The 19,134-nt window shown below is 50.3% G+C and overlaps 1 protein-coding gene across 1 annotated transcript in view; it reads left to right on the forward strand.

Moving 5' to 3' along the window:
- The first annotated feature begins 978 nt into the window (after nt 1-978).
- The window catches only part of CCDC69 (coiled-coil domain containing 69), a 38,056-nt gene continuing 19,900 nt past the window's right edge, over nt 979-19,134 (forward strand). Inside the window, exons 1-3 of the mRNA XM_045576681.1 lie at nt 979-995; nt 3,306-3,410; nt 6,768-7,104. Of these exons, the coding sequence (XP_045432637.1) occupies nt 979-995; nt 3,306-3,410; nt 6,768-7,104 (459 nt within the window). The remainder of the gene's footprint in view (nt 996-3,305; nt 3,411-6,767; nt 7,105-19,134) is intronic.

Consider the following 19,134-nt stretch of genomic DNA (forward strand, 5'->3'; position numbering starts at 1 on the left):
ACTCCTTTGAGGATAAGCTTCTGTCTTGGAAAAGGGACCAAGATCCCTTCCAGGTGCAATCAAAGCGGCTCTGAGCATCCCTGCCCTCAGCAGACCCCTGTATGCCTTTTCCAATGGGCCCTCCCAATGTCAGTCTCTGCTTGCATGCCTCCCCAAATGAGGCGCTCACTCCTGTCAAGCTGGACCCCTGAATCTTGGACGGTTTGGGAGGCCTTTCTTCGGAAGGATGTGGACCTCTCCTTCCTAAGGGCATGTGCCCACTGCTTCTAGTTTTCCAAGGCAGCTTGGGAAACTGAGCATCTTCAAGTGTTCCAGGCCTGCAGGGCCTTGGAGGAGAAGGGCAATGAGGGGAGCTGGAGATTTGATCCACTTCCAGCCTTGCCCAGCTTCCAAGCCCTGCCTAACGCAGGCCACAGGCTGGCTCCGCAGCCCAGGTTCCCAGGACTCCCACCCCCTGCAGCTGCTTCTTGAAGAAGTGCCACGGGGACTGGTCCGGCTACTGTCCTTGGATCCTGTCCAGGGCCCTGATTTAAAAGGTATTGCAACGTTTCTTAAAAACAAACATGTGTTGTAACCCAAGGCCCCGGTAACCACAACACTGCCGGCTGCTAGCTGCCGCCTCCCAGGCTGAGAGGAGAGGAAACTGCTCTCCGCCCACCCCAACTACCCCAGCAGCTCCCCACACTCTGCCTTGCACATGCCACCGCCACCGCCACCGTAGTTACTATATTATACCAGGCTGGGAGCTCGGTGAGGGCAGGGCCTGAGCTGGACCTGGGGCTGCAGTCCTTCCAGCGCCCCTCCCCCACTCCCTGCATTCACCCAGCACTTCCAGCAACACGAAGCCCCTGAGCCCCCTGAAAAGCCACACCGCACTGGGCATGAGTGTTCTTCTCTCCCTGCTGTTTCTTTTCCTTTTCTTTTTCTTTCTTTCTTTATTTTTTTACATTTTAATTGTATACATGTTTACCTTGCGAAATGATCACTGCCGTAAGGTCAGTTGACACATCCGTGACTTCACATAGTTAAACTTCCCCACTTTCTTGGCAAGAGGAACCCATACGTAATCCACACAGCCCAGCGCAAACATCACCTGCTCAGTAAAGCCTGCTCTTCCCTCGCCTCCCCCAGATCGAATTAGAGATCCCTTTTGCTTTCATAGTATTTTCTCATAAGCCTTGTTACATCATTTGCCTACCTGGACCACAGGTGATATAACCTCCAGCAAATATTAAATATTTGGTTTGGCCTGCATAACTGTGTGTGTGTGTGTGTGAGAGAGAGAGAGAGAGAGAGAGAGAGAGAGAGAGAGAGAGAGAGAGAGAGAGAGAAATGTTACATTTAAGAAACCCCAATTTCCAGTTTCTCTTGACTGGAAGGTCAGGCCAGCCTGGGCCTTCATTTCCTTCTAACGCCCATCCGCTGCTGCACACCCTCCTGAGCTCCCTCTGCAGGGTGTGTGGTTGGTCCCCAGTGTGCACTCCAGCCCATCTCATGCTGGCCCTCTCCTCATGTATGTGCCTACCAGCCTGTAGGCATTTAAGTTTTAAGCCTTGGACCTCGATCCTATTTCTCATATGTTGTGGGCCCCTCCCATTGACAAATAGTATACCTCCTCATCCCGTAAACTATTGAGATGTCCCAGAATCCCAATATGTTTGTTGGCAAGGAATAAATGAATGAATCAAGTCAATAAAAAACATAAATGTCATCAATTCCTTTGCTAAATTACGTTTTCCAATTTTTGTCTTGGAAAACACAGCTCCTGTCCTTACATCCTCTGAGTCTTATTTTAATGAGTTTCATGTGGGTAAGGTCCTCCCATCAGAGTGAGCAAGGAAGGTGAGACCAGGGCCAGGAAACACTGGGTTTTCCTAAAGGAAAGGGTTAGGGCAGTCATCTGGTGAAAAGCAGTTGCTTAAACTGTGATTAAATAGCAGGTGACCTCGGTGGAAAACTAGTCATTTTTCAACTCAAGAATGAGGTGGGCTGCTGGAGAGTGTGGTTCCCACTGTGTCAGAATACACAGGAAATATGTTTGGAACTGAATGGAATTGACAACGTGATGTTGGGTAGGAAATGCAGAAGGTGCAAACACAGTCCTATGATAAGGGATATGTGGGGGGTTGTAGGAGGGGACAAATAGATGATTGATTTAGGTGCAACCAGACAAGTGAATACCCATCTCTGATCTGGGTCTCAAAAGCCCCCAGCTGGTGTTCATTCGATTACAAAAAAGTCACCAAGCTGCTCATCAGAGGCCCCCAAGCAGGAAGTGACTCTCAGTCCCTAGATGGGGATGGCGCAGAGGCCATGGAGCAGTCCCTTGTGCTTCACCTGGAGGGAGCAGGTGGGGGTGGCTCAGACACTAGTCACGCAGCCCAGCCAAGGATGCTCAAACATGGAAAATGGGGCTTACTTATATACTCCTGGACTCCATTCTACCTTCTGTGCCCATTAAAAAAAAAAAAAAAAAAAAAAAGTGGCTGTCAGACCTGCAGAGGACAGAAAGCTCAAAGCGTAAGTACACACCAGACTTCCCTGGGGACACGTGAAACGCTGATTCCTGGGCCCCTAAGCCAGCAATTTCTGACACAGCTGGCCTGGGGTGAGGCCCAAGAGATTACACTTCTAACAATTTCCCAAGAGATGCTGCTGATGGTCCCTGGGCCACGTTCTGAGACCACTGCTGTGAAGAAATGTCCACTCCTGCCCACTTCTAGTAGCCTCCAGGCCCCAGAACCCCACAAAGAGGTGGTGTGCAGTTCTCCCCAGAGAAAAGCCCTGGGACTTCACTGAATGTCACCAAACAGAGGAAGTGCTCACCAATCGTTATTGGCATGAATCGACACTTGGTAAAGGGACGTGGTAATGTGAATCTTGCCACCTCTCCCAAGGCAGTCCCGAATCCCAAACCACGGGCCTCCTGGGAAAAGAGGCAGGGATGGCTTCTTGGTCATTAGCATTACTCAGACTCAATCCTCCTTTCAGAGGACTTCCCCATTCATTCAGTTCGACACAGTTCAGTGTAATTAATGTAGCGATTTGATTCCCTGCTGAGATGACCCACCACAAACCGCTGGACCAATGAGGCTCAGATTTTAGTGTGAACATTCCGAGGACTCAGTCCTGCAGGCCCCAATTCAATGGAGGGGAAAGGAGAGAGGGCTCCAGGGAACCGGGGCTTTCACCAACAATGCCCAGATGACTTGAAGCAAATGGCCTGCCCATTCCTTCAGCGACACTGCAGTGGGAGCATAAGGATTCAGTAACTTTAACTTCCCTCTCATTTCCTTCTCTTATAGATGCATCTTTCAAGAGAAAGCCGTCAAAAGCATCTCCATCACGAGGCTGGCAGAGCTCAGCACAGCCTCACTTCCCACCTCCAGAACCGAAGCTGGGGAGCATCTGTAAGAGAAAACTATTCTTGCCCAATTCAACAGAACAAATCTAAATTAGTAGCTGTGAATTGGTTAGACTGGTTAGACGTTGCATTCACCAGACAGACTCTCCATGGCAGTGGGTTAAACAGATTTGTTATTTAGTCTATTGTGTAAAAAAAAAAAAAGTTAGGGAGTCGTTGATCAAGGCTGGCCCAGGGGTTCCTATAAATTCATCAGAGATAAAGGCACCTCCCATGTTTTGGCTCAGGGTAACAAAATGGCTGCTGGAATCCGGCCATCATGTCTGTGTTCCAGGCAGGAAAAAGGGGGGTGTGGAGCAAGGAAAGAGGGATCCCTGCTCCAAGCTGAGTCATTCCCCTATTAAAAGATTTCCTGGAAGCTCCAACCAGTCATTTCCCCCTCACATCTCACTGGTCGCCCCCAGATGCAAGGGGGCTGTCAGCTCAGCACACGGCCATCCCAAAAACATCAGGATCCGATAGCGAGGGAAGAGGTCAGAATGCAAGTTGAATAAGGTGACTGGAAATCTCTGCCACAATCAGTTATGTACGGGGTGGGGTGAGGAGGGAGGAGACGGAGCTGTGTAACCTTTAGTCCATTAGGGAGGCTACGCAGAGCACACAAACAAGTGTAACTCTGAGGAACCCTGCCAAGTGCGCGGAGAGAACCGCGGAACAGGTGCAGCAAGGCGTGCGGAGGGGTCGCTGGGCTGCTGCCTGATGCACAGGTAGATTATAACCTGCAGAGATGAGTGGTGAAGGAAGTCACTCTGGGAAGATGACATGTATCGGGAAAACAACTGGGCTCCATCAGAAGAATTGGAACAGAAAAAGCTTTGGGAGCTCGAAAGATGTTTAGCAAGTACTGCGTGGAGAGCTTCTTAACCTGGATCCAGACACAGCCCCATGGCACGGGCTGCAGGGGGCTCTGAGCTGCCTGGGGTTCTAGGCACCACGTTTTATGAATGGGCACATTGTGCTTTTCTAATGGAAGGGGGGGGGGCGTGTGTAAATCCTATTGTTCTTTCCAATGTGGTTCACAAGAGAGCCCACCCATCCTCCCCTTTAACCCTTTACACACAACCTAGCTACAAACACTAATTTTTCATTCCCTGACTCCCCATCCTCTACAACCTTGGAACTCTTAATAGAGTTCCAAGAACTCTACCCTGACTTGACTCACACTGTTCCTCCTTCTTGTAACGACTCCCCACTGCTCCTCCTCTTCCCCCTAGATATGGCGAGAGAGGGGATGGCTTCTCCTGCATTGGGAGTATTTGATCCTAGGCTCCACAGACACCGAGGAAGGAAATTGGTAAAGAGATTTGAGCTGCAAGCAGCAGAAGGAAAGCACCAGATACTATCCCAACCTGAGATTCTAGGATACCCTTCATCATACATACCCTTTGGTTTTAATATTCCTCCAGGGAGTCCTCCTTCCCCATCCCCATCCATCATGGTCTCTTCATCTCCTTTTAATACATGGAGAATACAACTCAACATTAGCCCAGGTATTGATTGCAATTGTTGACATGACAAGTCAAGAACAATTTAAAAAGTTCAACTCTTCAATGTTCATATGAGAAACTCTCCAAAGGGGGAAGTGTTTCGGGATGATCTCTCCAGGCATTTTTGCCATTTAAAAATATATATTTTTATTGATTTCAGAGAGGAAAGAAGAGATACAAACATCGATGATGAGAATCATTGATTGGCTGCCTCTTGCATGTCCCTAATGGGATCAAGCCTGAAACCCAGGTATGTGTACTGACCTGGAATCGAACCATGACACCTCCTGGTTCATAGGTTGATACTTAACCACTGCACCACACCAGCCAGCTGCATTTTTGCCATTTTTCTGTTGCTTTTCATAGTCATTATCTATTACTTTGGGATTTTCACATACTTGTTCACGACTTGATGGTGAAAAACTAGTTTCAGTCTCATGCATGGATTTAAAATTATTTATTTTTAAAGCCTTTTTTCTTATCACAGTACTAATTTTCTTATTACAATAGTAAGAAGTATATACTCATTTTTAACATAAGAAAATGACAAATAATTTTAAAAATCTAAAATCTCACCCACCCAGAAGTAGTCACCAATAACACTTTTAAAACTAAGAATGGATTGATTATATTTTATAATACTTAAAACATTCATCTTCATCAGCGTTTCTACTGATTGCATGACATTCTATTTTTATGGACGGAGCATAATTTGTTTAACCAGTATTCTTTTCTGGGATGTTTCGGTGGTTTTGGTTTGGGCCTTGTTGGTTTTGACTAAATTATGAGCCTTGTTTTGATTAATAGTAACTTAAGTAGACACTCTTTGCTCATTACCCAGTTAGCCCATCCTACCACAGTGGTTCTCAAGCTTCAGCATGGGCCGGAATGGCCAGGAGGGCTTGTGAAGCTAGAGATGCCGGAGACCCACCCCCAGAGTTTAGGGTCTGTAGGTCTGCGTGGGGCCTGAGACTCTGTAGTTCTGACAACGTTCTCTGGTGGTCCCAACGCTGCTGATGTGGGAACATACTTTGTGAACCACCATCCTATATTCTTATTATTATTCTTCCAAGAACCTAATGTCGCCCCTGTCCTTCGCTTCCTTTACTAGGACCTGTTACCCTTTGCCTTGTGCTCTGCGGAGGAGGAATTTCTTTTGTGGTCTCGTATTCTTTCCCCATTCATGACTATAAGCCCCTTCCATCCGCACCCTTTGCAAGTGCCTCTGGGCCTTGTGTAATTTCCTAACATACACACAGACACACCGGCACCCTGATTTTCAGAGTTGGGTGTCTTTTCCCTGCATCGCTACTCCTAGAGACCTCAGCTAGTCGCCAGGAGAGGGCAGACAAAAAGGTGTTTCCCCCAGGCATTCTGTGTTCCTTATTCCCACTGTGTCTGCTGTCTGCCTCACAAAGTTGTTTTGATGAATAACATCTATCTCAGATAGACAGAGTTGAATATCGTAGCCGGAAAGAAAGTTGAATATCGTAGCTCTCCGCCCAGAAGTGAGGAGGCATTGCAATTAAACTTAACATTGTTGTGTATTTGTAAGGAAGTGGTTTAAAGCTTGGGTTCTGGAGTTAAAACTGGATTCTACCTGGGCTCTGGTACTTGCTAGTTCTGTGAGCTTAGGCAAATCACATCTCTGAGCCTCACCTGTACAATGGAGGCGATAACACTTCTGTTGCAAAGAGGTGGCAAGAAATAGAAACAATATGTAAAAAGTTTTTTAAAAAAATATGTAAAAAGTTGCCGGGATAGAAACAGCCCTCAATAAGTGGCAGATGTTGTATTTAATTAAAGAAATAAAATTGTTTTGATTTCTTTTTTCCCCTGGCCTTTTCTCTGCTGAGTGCCCAGAAGGGATCTTTTCCGGGCCAGAGGCTAGAGGTTCCTATCGCTTCCAAAGATTCTGGTCACCTGCCGGCGAGCCCCAGGGATTTCGCCGAGGCCCTGCTCTTCGGGTATTTACGGCGCGCGGCCGCGCCGCTCGGGCTCAAGTCAGCGCTTCCAGGTTCAGTTTCAGGGTCTCGCCCGCAGCCCGGGCCGGCAGGCGCACAGCCGGCGGAGCGGGGCCCGGGCAGCGGGGGCCTCTGGGGGCCCCGGCATTGGGAGGCGGCGTCCGGGAGCCCCCGGAGGAGGATGGGCTGCGGACACAGCAGGCTGAGCTGCTGCAACCCCCCTAAAAAGGTAAGGCGGAGAAGTTTGCCTTCGGGAGGGAGGGGAAGGGAAGTGTGGACCGGCTCCGGGGCAGGGGACCCTCGGCGCCACGGGCTCCCCCAGCCCGAACCCCCGGGCAGCGCGGGGGTGTCCGGCGGAGATCGGCGACAGGCCGGCTCGGAGGGAGCGTGGAAGGGCGGCCGCCGGCCGGCGGCGCTCTGTCTCCCCGCCCGGGGCTGAGCCGCGCGGGGCAGCGGAGTTTGCAGACGCTACCGCCGGGCCTGGGAAGGGCAGATCGTTCCTCCGCCCGAGAGAGGACATCTCTACCGCCCGTGGCAGGTGCCCTTTCCCTTCTGCCTGAGGCCGGTCCGCTGTGTAGCCACGGATAAGTGGTTTAACCTCTCTGGCCCTCCGGCGTTCCCACCGGTCCGCTGCAGATCATCTCTGGGGCCGCTGCTCGCAGAGTGGTCCACGGCCTCACGGCATCCGCATCACGTGGGACCTGTTAGAAATGCAGACTCTCAGGCTCTGCCCCAGACTGCTCAAACAGAAGCCGGTTTTTGAACCAGATACTCCGGTGATGACAACAAGGTTTAAAGTTTGAGAATCGCTGGTCTAGAGCCTCTTTGGGACCCAAAGCGGGCGCTTGTGGGCTGTGCTGGATGGGGGTGCTGGGAGGGGGGGCGGGAGAGCTGGGAGGGGCTAACGAGGGTGGAGATCTACCGCCTGCTGCCCTTCCCTGCCTTCCTGTCCCTCCCCCAAGGGGCCTCAGAGCTGGGTTAGGGCCCAGGAGACAGTACTCAGGTTTCTTGCAGTGGGACCAGCTGCCCCTTGGGGTCTGACAAGCCCAGAAGGTTCACAGCCCGGAGCCTGAAGGACAAACCTCCTTGGAGACAACCTGAGGCGCAGAGAGGAAAGGGAGGACCCCTCAGGTCCTGGTCCTTTTCCCAGGACTGTCGGCCCTCCAGCCAGGTGGGAACACGTGGTCCCGTAAATGTGGTGATCAGTTCCCTGGAGACCCTGGCAGAGCCCAACCTGTGAGAATATTGAGTCATTTTTTCATTGAACTTGAGTCTCTCTCTCTGTACCTGCTTTGCTTGTGCTCAAGCATAAGCTGTACTGCCTATTAGCTGTTGCGTACTGGCCCCAGCCTGGGTGACCCTATTCTCTGCCCTGGGTCTAGTCCAAAACTAGAAGTTAAGTTTTGGTCCCAAGCTTTCCTTGCTCCTCCTTCACACCCAGTTCAGAAAAACCTCACCAAGCTCCGACCCAGAAACCCTGGTGTCTTCCCTGGCTCCAACTGGGAAACTGAGGCTTGCCTCCATCGGCGGAAGCACAGGGCTGGCTGACAAAGGTGATGGGCCCATCAGCCTGAGCCTGGTTTGAGACCTGTAATTGAGCTGGTGACATGCGTCCTGACTTTAGATCCTGGCTCTACCGTCAATATGATGTGGGACCCTTAGAAAGCCCTGGCCACTCTCTGGACCTCGGTTTCCCCTCGATAAGGAGAAGCAGGGGAATGTGCAGAATGATTTCCGACAGTGTGAGAGTCTGTGTACCTGTGCCAACCTCTCCGTCTGCAAAATGGGCCCGTGGTGAATTTCATCCACACGGCGTTGGGAGGGAGGAGGCTGGGGAGAAGCCCTGTGCTGGCCTGACCTTCTACAGGCTGGAAGAGGAGACCACCATGAGCGTGGATCCCCGTGGCTTCTGGCCCTGCTGAGAGCCTTCCCAGCTGTCCCTGTCTGTCCTGAGCACAGCCTGGGCTGGACCTCCCTCCCAAACCATGAAGGCAAGCACAGACTCTCCGGGTGAGCAGCGGCCTTGGATGCCATCTGGGCCGAAGCACCGAGTGTACGAATGGAGGCTGGGGTCTGGAGAAGGGAAGGGTCTGGACTGATGTCCCACAGAGCAACTTGAGAGCACCCTGGTCCCACACTACCCTGTGCTTCTGGTGCCTTCTTAATGATCCCAGAGCCCTTTGGCATAAAAACATTCTCTCTGTCGCCTCAGAGCAGCCTGGCCTGCCTGCCTTGCCCTAGCAATGCCAGGGCCCCTCCTCTATGAGGCAGCATTTGTAAATCGATTTTGTTGAAAGTTCATGCCTGTTTCGTGTCCATGCCCAGTTTCTCCTCCAGCTGCCAACCCCTGAGCTCCCAAGCCCATCCCACTGGCTCTCAGGCACCTGGGAGAGAGGGGGACTCTGAGGACGGGAGATACAGAAATGAGCTCAGGCGAGAGGAGGTCAGGTCACGACAACCATGACTCAACCTGCGTGGCAGTTGACAGAGTGCTTTCACATCCTGCTGAGCTCACAAGAGCCCTGGAAGCTAGGCAGAGCTGCAGCATCCTCCCCACTTTACAGCTGAGGAAACCAAGGTCACAGAGCCAGTTGGTGGCAAAGGCATCGAGCCAGTTGGTGGCAGAGCTGTGTGATGGAGCCTGGTTTTCTGCACGCTGCGTCCAGTGCTCATCGCTTGGTGTCGAGTGCAGAGCGCTCAGGTGCTACGTAAATATCTGAGTGCGTGAACGTGGGCCAAATAAGAGCCAGGCGAGGGCTTAGCCCAGGGTGCAGCAGGAGTAGCTCATCCAGCCTTGGGCGATATAGGACGGCCTTTTGGATTGGGTGAGGGGACTTGACTGAGTGCTGAAGGTTTGGTAGGAGTTACCCAGTTGAGGTGGACAGAGCAGTCTGAGCAAAAACTGAGCCAGAGAAAGCTCATGTGATGGGGCTCGTTGTGGAGAAGGGAGGTGGCAGGCAGCAAGGAAGGAGGCCAAAGCTTTCAGTGGGGCCCACCCTGGCAAGGGACAAGGGCTGGACCACTGGGCTTCTCAAAGTCTCTCCAGGGTCAAGGTTCTGAGAGTTTGCTGAGTTCTGTTATAGAGCCTGGTGGTCGTAGCTGACCAGCTGTTCTGGACTCCATTGAGAGGCTAAGTCATGGAGTCTTCCATCTACCCTGGCTGGCATGATGTCTGACCCCCCCCCCCAGTCTCCAAGACATCTGCTCTGGCCACAGCTCCACAGCCCTGAGAGGGTGCCAGGACCTGGTTCAGCACTGCTCCCAGAGCTGGGCCTCAGGGAGCAGGTTCGCAGGGGCTCAGTCATTCAGTAACTCCTTGTGATCATGTCTAGGTAACAGGCCAGGTAAGACCGAGGGAGAGAGGCAGAAGTGAGTTACATGGGAGAGCCTGCATGGGCATCTATATATATAAAAGCCCAATATGCAAAGTGTCCTCTCAGAAGTTCCACCGAGGGGGAGTTCGATCACTCACTATGACATGTGCTCACCACCAGGGGGGTCAGCGAGAAACGAAGCAAGGCCCCAGCTGGCAGCAGGCAGCCACTAGGGATGCTACCCCATGCATGCATTTCATGCACTGGGACTCTAGTAAACAATAACGAAACTCAACCAGAGACACTAGGGGCGGGGTTTTAGAACTAGATTCATGCATCCAGTCATTAACTTGGTGTATGCGGCCCTGGGCTAGGTGCTGCTTCAGTCCTGGCTCCATCCCAGACCCATTAAGTGGTCATGGAAGGGACTCGACTCCCTATGCCTCAGTTTGCTCATCTGTAAGATAGGTGTGATATTAGCTCCTGCATCATAGGGTTGTTCTACAGATTAGATGAAAGAATGTGTATAATACAATAGAATCTCTGATGCACTGACTGGCAAGTGGTACGCACTTGATAAGAGGCAAATGTGGGTAAGTTCATGAGGGAAACATAGTTATACTTTAAGCACATCACTGCCTAGCTTGTACCCAAGGAAAGCAAGTGGGATGTGGGAGCCAGGCGAACATTAACATCCTTGGGTGGCTGGTGGGGTTGGGAGCATGGAGCCTGGAGGCTGGCCTCGGCCTTGGAACCTCTGAAATAGAGGCAAGGAGTGTGAGGAGCAGCTTTGTTCTCTGTTGTTCCAGAAGGTAGAGCTGTGGCCAGTGAGGGGAAGCTAACGGAAGCCACATTCTGCTTCTCAGGAGGAGGAAGGGTGGTGAGTTCCCCATCTCGAGGGGAGTTCAAGTAGAGGTCAGATGATATTTTGGCAAGGATAGAAGAGGGGATACAAACCTAGGACCAGCAGATAGTTAGGATTCCACTGAAGAAATCTAATTATTCTGTTTATTACAGTGTTTGAGGAAGAATTTCAAAATTTGGAAAAGTATAAAGAAATGTAAAAGTCATTTCTAATCCCGTCATTAAGAGCTAGTCTCTGTGTACATTTCAGTGTCATTCTCTCTATTTTTCTTGCTATATACTATACATGATTGTGACTATTTTAAATGGTTGTATTCTAGTTGCTTAACATTTTCCTGGGGCTTTCTCCCGTAAATAGTTCATGGAGACATGATTTTTTTTTTTCCATCCCCACCCAAGGATATGTTTTTATTAATTAGAGAAAGAGAGGGATGAGAAACGGTCTATCGGCTGCCTCCTATATGCACCCCAATAAGGGATCAAACCCACAACCTGGGTGTGTTCCCTAATTAGGAATCATACCCACAATCTTTTGCTGCACTGGACAATGCCCAACCAACTGAGCCTCCCTGGCCAGGGCTGGAGACATGATTTTTTTTTTTAAATATATATTTTATTGATTTTTTTACAGAGAGGGAGAGGGATCGGGAGTTAGAAACATCGATGAGTGAGAAACATCAATCAGCTGCCTCCTGCACACCCCTACTGGGGATGTGCCCGCAACCAAGGTACATGCCCTTGACCAGAATTGAACCTGGGACCCCTCAGTTCACAGGCGGATGCTCTACCCACTGAGCAAACCAGTTTTGGCAAGAAGACATGATTTTTAATGGCCACCTAATAATCTGTGCATGTCCCGAGACGTTTTTAACCAGTGGGCACCTGGGTGTTCACATTACTCATGAGCATCCTTGCGTTTCATCCTAACCCCAGGCTACTGTGGCTCTGTGTTCAGCGGGGAGTGGAGGGGACAGAGGAAGGCTCCTGAGGGCGGTGGCATCTTGGCTGGGTTTTGAGGTGGGTGGACTAGCCTGTGTGCTAGGTTGGGTGGGGTACATGAGAGGCAGGGCCCTGCTGAGTAGGGGCAGGGCAAATCTGACCTGTTAACGCAGTGTACCAAGGTGGGACACTGAGGGGCTATGAAAGAAGGCTGCCTTTCCCGGGCACCGAGCCTTCTGCCCCAAACATCGCGGGACAATGGTGTATATGTGGCCTCTGAGTGGCTTTTGCCCAACCTGGAGACCACCATCCCCACACATCATCCCAGCTCAACCCAGCACAGGCTTCCACACACACGCCCTGAGCCCTGTGAGGTCAGCCCAGATCTCTGTACTGTGCGGCCTGAAACCCTTCAGGAAACATTTTACTCATCCTGGCCGTGGAGGCGCTCTCTTTGGTATCCCCTTTGCTGCACATATACACGCTTTTAAATCTGTTCGTTTCCTTTGTAGTTGGATTTCCAGGCAGTTAGCTTAGGTCCCCTGATCACCTGATGTGCCCCAGCCAACTAAGGACTTCATCTTCGCCTCAGCTGGGTCTTGCTTTTGGGGCCCAGGCTTCACTTCAGCACTTGTGTTGTAAAAAGGGCAGAAACGATAAAACTTCAAATCTGTTGCTAAGAAGCAGACAAGTCGAGATGGTGATACCCTGGTAGCGGGGAGATGGGGGAGGGCTGCCACCTGTTATCGCATGTTCCCAGGGCAGCTACTGAACAAAAGTCTGGGATCTGCCTGGAAAAAGGAGCCCCAAGGGGTCGGTATAACATTCATAAATGGTCATGTTCAAAAAAATAACTTGGAAAAAGTAGGAGACCCTCCCCCTCCCCATAAAAAAAGAGTCTAGCTGATGACCTGAGTCCTGGCTCTGACATCTTAGGTTTCCACCCTCCTCTTAGTGTCCTCCACCCTCAGAGCACTGGGAGCCTTGGGGAAGGGGGGAAGCAGGACAGGCAGAGGAGAGGAGAGGAGCTCCTGAGCACTGGGAGCCTTGCAGGTGGAGAGCAGGACTGGCAGAGGAGGGGAGGGGAGCTCCTGTGAGCTCACGCACGTAAAGGAGCAAAGAAGAGAAGGAGCGAGAGAAACCCCATCCATCTTCACCGGAGATAGATCTAAATCTGTCCATTACCTGAAGACAACCCATCCTACTTCTCTTGGCAAGTGAATGTTAATCCCTAAAAATCATTTATCTGTGTCACTTTATTGTCAAACCTGAGTCTTCCAGAACATTTAGGGCAAATGCTACACAATACATAAAACATCTGTCCCCATCCACAGTCCCCCCACCCCCATAGGGATGTACAGACTGACCTACTTTCAGTACTTTTTCTCCCGAGAGGGGGAGTTCACTTTCATTGAGTGCCTATGAACCTCCTGACCGTTTCTCCACTGCCCATGCAGCCCAGCCCCCGGCTCCTCCTTAAGGACACAGCCCCGGCATCAGAAACGTTATCCGTGCTGGGCTGAAGAGTGTCCCTGCAAAACTCATGTACATCCAGAACCTATAAATAGGACCTTATTTGAAATAGTGTTTTGTGGACATAATCCAGTTAAGATGAGGTCATACTGGATTACTGTGGGCCCCGGTCCAATGCCTGGTGTCCTTATAAGAACAGGGGAATTTGGACACGGACACTCAGGGGGAGAAGGCCGTGTGATGATAGAAACAGAGATCGGAGAGATGCACCTACAAGCCAGGGAACGCCAGGATAGCTGGCAGCCACCAGACGCTCCTGCAGAAACTCCAGGAGGACCTTCCCAACAGACACCTTGCTTTTGGACTTCTAGCCTCCAGAACTGTGAGAGAACACGTTTCTGTTGTTTTAAGTTACCAGCTTGGTGGTGATTTGTACATAAGTTATTTACCTTAAGGTTCATCACTCCCCATCCTCCCACACTCCACCCCCACCTTGCCACCAGTCAAAACGGGCACCAGAACCATGGTTTTGGCAAAAGAGGAGGGAGCAGTGCAGACAAGGAGGTGCCTGGACGATGCTCAAATGCTTTGGGGCACCAGCTGCAGCATCTGCAGAGGAAAGCTCTGGTCTGGGAGTCAAGAGTGGGTCCTACTTCTGCGTCTTTCACTAAGTTGGGTGTGAACAAGTCACATTTCTCAACCGCCCTTAACACTCAGGCCCTGCCTTTCCTCCACCCGAGGCCCTGGAGGGGGCCCCCCGGGGCCTCCGCCCCCACCTCCTTCCTGCTTCCACCCTCAGCCAATGCGCTCTGACTGCTCTGACTGTGGTTGTTCAGATCCTGAAACGAAAGGGACTGGGGGCCCCACCCACGCTGCGTCCAGACACCGGAAAGGCAGCTCTGATACTGCAGAGGGGTGTGATCTGAGCCCCTGGAGGCTCAGAAGCACCGTCCCCTAAACACTGAGCTACTTGGTTCCGTCTGTGTGAGCACTGAGGAAGCGGAAGGGACTCCAGGCCCCGCCTGGAATCTGGATTCTCATTAGGCTCAGCTCCTCTGCTTTGTGGCCTCTGGCTAGTTATTACCCATCCCACCTCTGGGCCTCAGTTTTTCCACCTGGAAATAGGAAGGGGAATTGGAGTAAACGGTCTCCAGGGGCCCCTCCAACCCTGTCCTCTGGGTGTGATAGAACCATGTGGCCAAGGGAAGCCAGGGCTGTGGTTTAGGGGGAAAGAGGCGCCAGTTGAATTCCTAAGGTGCCTTTGATTACTCAATTCTCTAAGCTAAGCAGAACTACTGAGGGCGTAAATCAAAGCACTCGATCAGAAATACACAAAGCCTTGGAGGTCCACAAAAAGGATGGAGTGAGGGTCCCTGAAGTCAGGTTAGACTAATCAGTCTCTTCAGCAGAGGCCAAGCCATCCTCAGAATACTCTGGGCTTCCATCCTGGCAGGATTCCCATGGTAAGGAAGAGCCAGGCAGCTTCTATCCCAGTGGCTTCTGCCTTAGTCATTCTTTAAAAAAAAAAATTTTTTTTTAAATGCAATTTTATTGATTTTTAGAGAGAGAGGAAAGGAGGGATAGAGAGATAGAAACATTGATCAAAGAGGAGCATCATCAATCGACTGCCTCCCACATGCCCTCCTCTGGGGATCAAGCCCACAACCTGGGCATGTGCCCTGACCGGGAATGGAACCGGCGATCTCTTGGTTCCTGAGTCAGTGACCAACCACTGAGCCACACCGGCCTTCCTCATTCTTGCCGGTGAGGCCCAGAATTTAAGGGAAGTGGAGGAGTCTACTCCTGAGGGCTTTAGTACACCCCAAGTACTGCAGGCTGAATGCTACTGGACAGAGCCCTCTGAGGCTCTGTGGAGGCTGGTGGTTTTACGCACCATCCACACTAGCCGAACACTTGGTGCTTACCAGAGATCTTTAGTTGCTGAACATCAGGGCTACCTTATGGAGTCATAGACTGTTGGAGCTGCGGGTTCTCAAGGGAGACTGCCTCTTCTTTGATGCTGCCAGTGATGGAGAGCTCACTACCACCTCCACCCCCTTCCCCCCCCCCTCCAGTAAGACAGCCTGCTCTGTTTGGGATAGTTCTGAAATCCTTCTCCAGGTTGAACTGAAACTTCTTGGAAAGCCTAGTCCTTGGCCACAGCCCTGTCGTCCGAGGCTGTGGACCACATGCTAGCAGTTCCTGCGTCCTGCAGATCTGAAGAGAGTGGCCGGTTTTTCTGACTGCTCAGGAGGCTGGCCACTGTTGTTCTGTAACAGTCCCTCCTGTCATTTGGTTTGGGGTCTCCTTCCACATCCTGTCAGTTCCTTTTGGACACATTCATTTCTCGATTTACCCTCCAAAATGCAAACATATTCTAGCGGGGGAGGGGGTTCACCAACTGAATTTGACTGGCTCCTGCTCGGGGCACTGTCCTCCCATTGCACCCTGACTCTGTCTGCTCTGGGCAGCCACGTCCTACTCGGACCAGGTTTGCCTGAGGTCGAACCCAGAGCAGGGCTCTAATCTGCTTGACAACCAGGGCCTGGATCCAGAACTGTGTGTGTTACCAAGAGACAGGCGTCCTGTTTCCAGCCTTCTGAGCAGAAGGGCTGCCTGGGAGTTCAGAAGGACTGAGAACCTCTGTTCCAACTCTGACCCATCACAGATGGAGAAACGAAGATCCAGAGAAGGAAAGGGACTTCTTTAAAGCTACACAGCAAAGCTGGAACCCAGGTCTCCCAGCCTCTCCCCTAGTCCTGGGTTCTCTCCTCCCCTCCCCCGAGTTTCCATTGACTCGGGAAGCTGCCATCCCTGTTCCAGAGCTCAACCCAGATGTCCCACCCCTTCCCCACCCACCCCTGGACCCCAGCTGTGCTTTTGGATGGGAAATAGTCATGTCTCCCTCCCTGCTCCGGTCCTCTGACACTGCAGGGTGAACTCTGCTCCATGACCTCCAAGGAGGAAGCGGCCAGGATCCAACCTGGGGATTTTCCATGAGTGGCTGCTTATCAATTCCTACTCAGCACTGGGCAACGTGTCCTCAGGTGTTTATGAGTGTCAGAATCACCCAGAGATTGTAGATTGGAGCCTCCCGGCACACACACCACTCTTAGGGTCTGCAGGTCTAACACTGGGCCTGGGGAGTATGTTAAGCCAGCACTCCATGTGATCCTAATGCAGCAGGCCCATAGGCCACATTCCTACAAATACCGCCCTGGGCATCATAAGGGGGCAAATCCGAAGTAGATTTCACAAATGGACCCTGTCCTCAAAGAGCCCCTTGACCTAGCAGGAGGAACATAAGTAGTCAGGTAGGACCCCACATGTCTGACTGGGCCCTGGAGATTAGAGCTGATAGGAACTGACTCAGGCCTGGGGAGAGATGACGGAGAAGTGATAGATGAGCTGGGCCTGGAGTTCTGAGAAATTGTTGGCTGTGCAGGCATGCCTCATTTTATTGTGCTGCACTCTATGATGCTTCCTAGATGTTGCATTTTTTTACAAATTGAAGGCAAGACCCTTCCCCAGCAAAAATATTAAAACTCACCTGATTGCGGTGGTCTGGGACCAGACCGTCAGTATTTCCGAGGTATGACATGCTGAGGTCATCTTGAGCACCTTGGGATGTACATGGTGGGTACAATAGGTAGTTTGGGTTTGGGTTTGGCCTAGAAGATTTGCCAACATTAAAAAAAAAAAGTGATACTATTCCATGTTGGCAAGGTGGCCGAGAAGCTGGCCTTGGGTGCTATTGGTGGGCGAACTGATTGGTAGAACCGTTCTGGAGGGCAGAGCCAGTACTTTTAGGTAAAAAAATCTTACACATCCGTATGTTAACTGAAGCAGAATTTGGAAATTAGAAAATAGAAATAATCTAAATACTCAACAGTAGATTATTAATTAAATTATTAAATCCATCCATAGAGATGTAATACCTTGGTCATTAACACTAATGTTTTTTACAGAGTACTTAATGCCATGTAGTAAATGCTCATAACCTATTTGAAAATTTAATATGTAAGGAAATAATGTAATATTCTAATAACAAATAAATGTGTGTATGTTGCTATTACTATAATTTTTACAAATATTTAAATATTAAGAAAATGGGCTCCAAAATATATAAACGATTCATATAACTCAACAACAAAAATAAACAATTAAAGAACAGGCAGAGGATCTAAATAGACAGTTTTCCAAAGAAGACATACAGATGGCCAACAAGCGCATGAAAAGATGGTTGGCACCACTAATTATCAGGGAATGCAAATCAAAACCACAATGAGATATCGCCTTACACCTGTTAGAATGGCGATGACCGAAAGAAAAGACATGACAAGTGCTGGAGAGGCTGTGGAGAAACGAGAACTCTTCTCTGCTGTTGGTGGAACTGTAAACTGATGCAGCTACTCTGGAAAACAGTCTGGAGAGGCCTCAAAAATTGAAGACAGAACTACGAAATGATCCAGCTTTTCCACTTCTGGGTGCTCATCCAAAACTCTAATTCAGAAAGGTATCTGCTCCCTTATGTTCATTGCAGCATTATTTAAAACTGCCAAGATCTGGAAACAACCTAAGTTCCCATTGATGGATGAATGGATAAAAAAAAAAAAAAGTTGGGGCACACCCTGGCTGGTTTGGCTCAGTGGATAGAGCGTTGGCCTGTGGACTGAAGGGTTCCCGGTTTAATGCCAGGAACATGCTTGGGTTGTGGGCTCAGTCCCCAGTGGGGGGTGTGCAGGAGGCTGCCGATCAATGATTCTTTCTCATCATTGATATTTCTCTCTCTCTCTCTCCCTCTCCCTTCCTCTCTGAAATTAATAAAAATATTTTTATAAATGGGGGGGGGAGCACATATATAGAATGGAATACTACCTGGCCACTAAAAAAAAAAGGGGGGGGAGAGGAAATCTTGCCATTTGCAACAATATGGATGGACCTTGAGGGTATTATGCTAAGTGGAATAAGTCAGAGAAAGATACATACTGTATCATTTTACTTAGATGTGGAAACTATACAACAAGTCAAATGAATAAGTAGAACAAAACAAAAACCTCAGAGATAAAGAGGATCGATTGGTGGTGACCTGAGGAAAAGGGGGTGGAAAAGGGCACATGGGGAAGGGGGTCAGTTGTGTGGCGATGGATGGGAACTAGATCTATGGTAGTGATCGCTTTTTGTGTATGCAAATACCAAGTTTTAATGTGTACCCCTGAAACTTACATAATGTTCTATACCAACTTGACCTCAACTAAAGAAACAGGGTGGAGGAGAAGGATGGCAGACGGAGGGCAGACCGTGACAGGCTTTGAGAGTCATTCTGAAGGAATGATCCTGGGGTGGTTTTGTCGGGATCTGGGGACTCCGGTGCAGGCCACATCCCACCTCTGGTCTGGAAGCCATTCGTGAAGGAGAGTGGTGCCCCTTCCTCTGGTTGTTCTTTGGGGGAAGAGCATTTTTCGTGAGCTTTATGATCTTATTTCAGGCAACCTGAGGCCCCTGGCCGCCTCAGCAGGCTACCAAACCCTGTGGAGTCTCTGTTCCTGCCATCCTTTCAAACATATGCAGTGTGTGAGCTCTTAGAACGTGCCAGGTATTAGAGGTGCTTTATCTCCTCTAACCCTGAAAACCACCTCAGGAGGGAACCAGGGTTTGGGGAGGTCAGA

The sequence above is a fragment of the Pipistrellus kuhlii genome, unplaced genomic scaffold (genome assembly GCF_014108245.1).
Source record: "Pipistrellus kuhlii isolate mPipKuh1 unplaced genomic scaffold, mPipKuh1.p scaffold_m20_p_8, whole genome shotgun sequence".
Classification (NCBI taxonomy): domain Eukaryota; kingdom Metazoa; phylum Chordata; class Mammalia; order Chiroptera; family Vespertilionidae; genus Pipistrellus; species Pipistrellus kuhlii.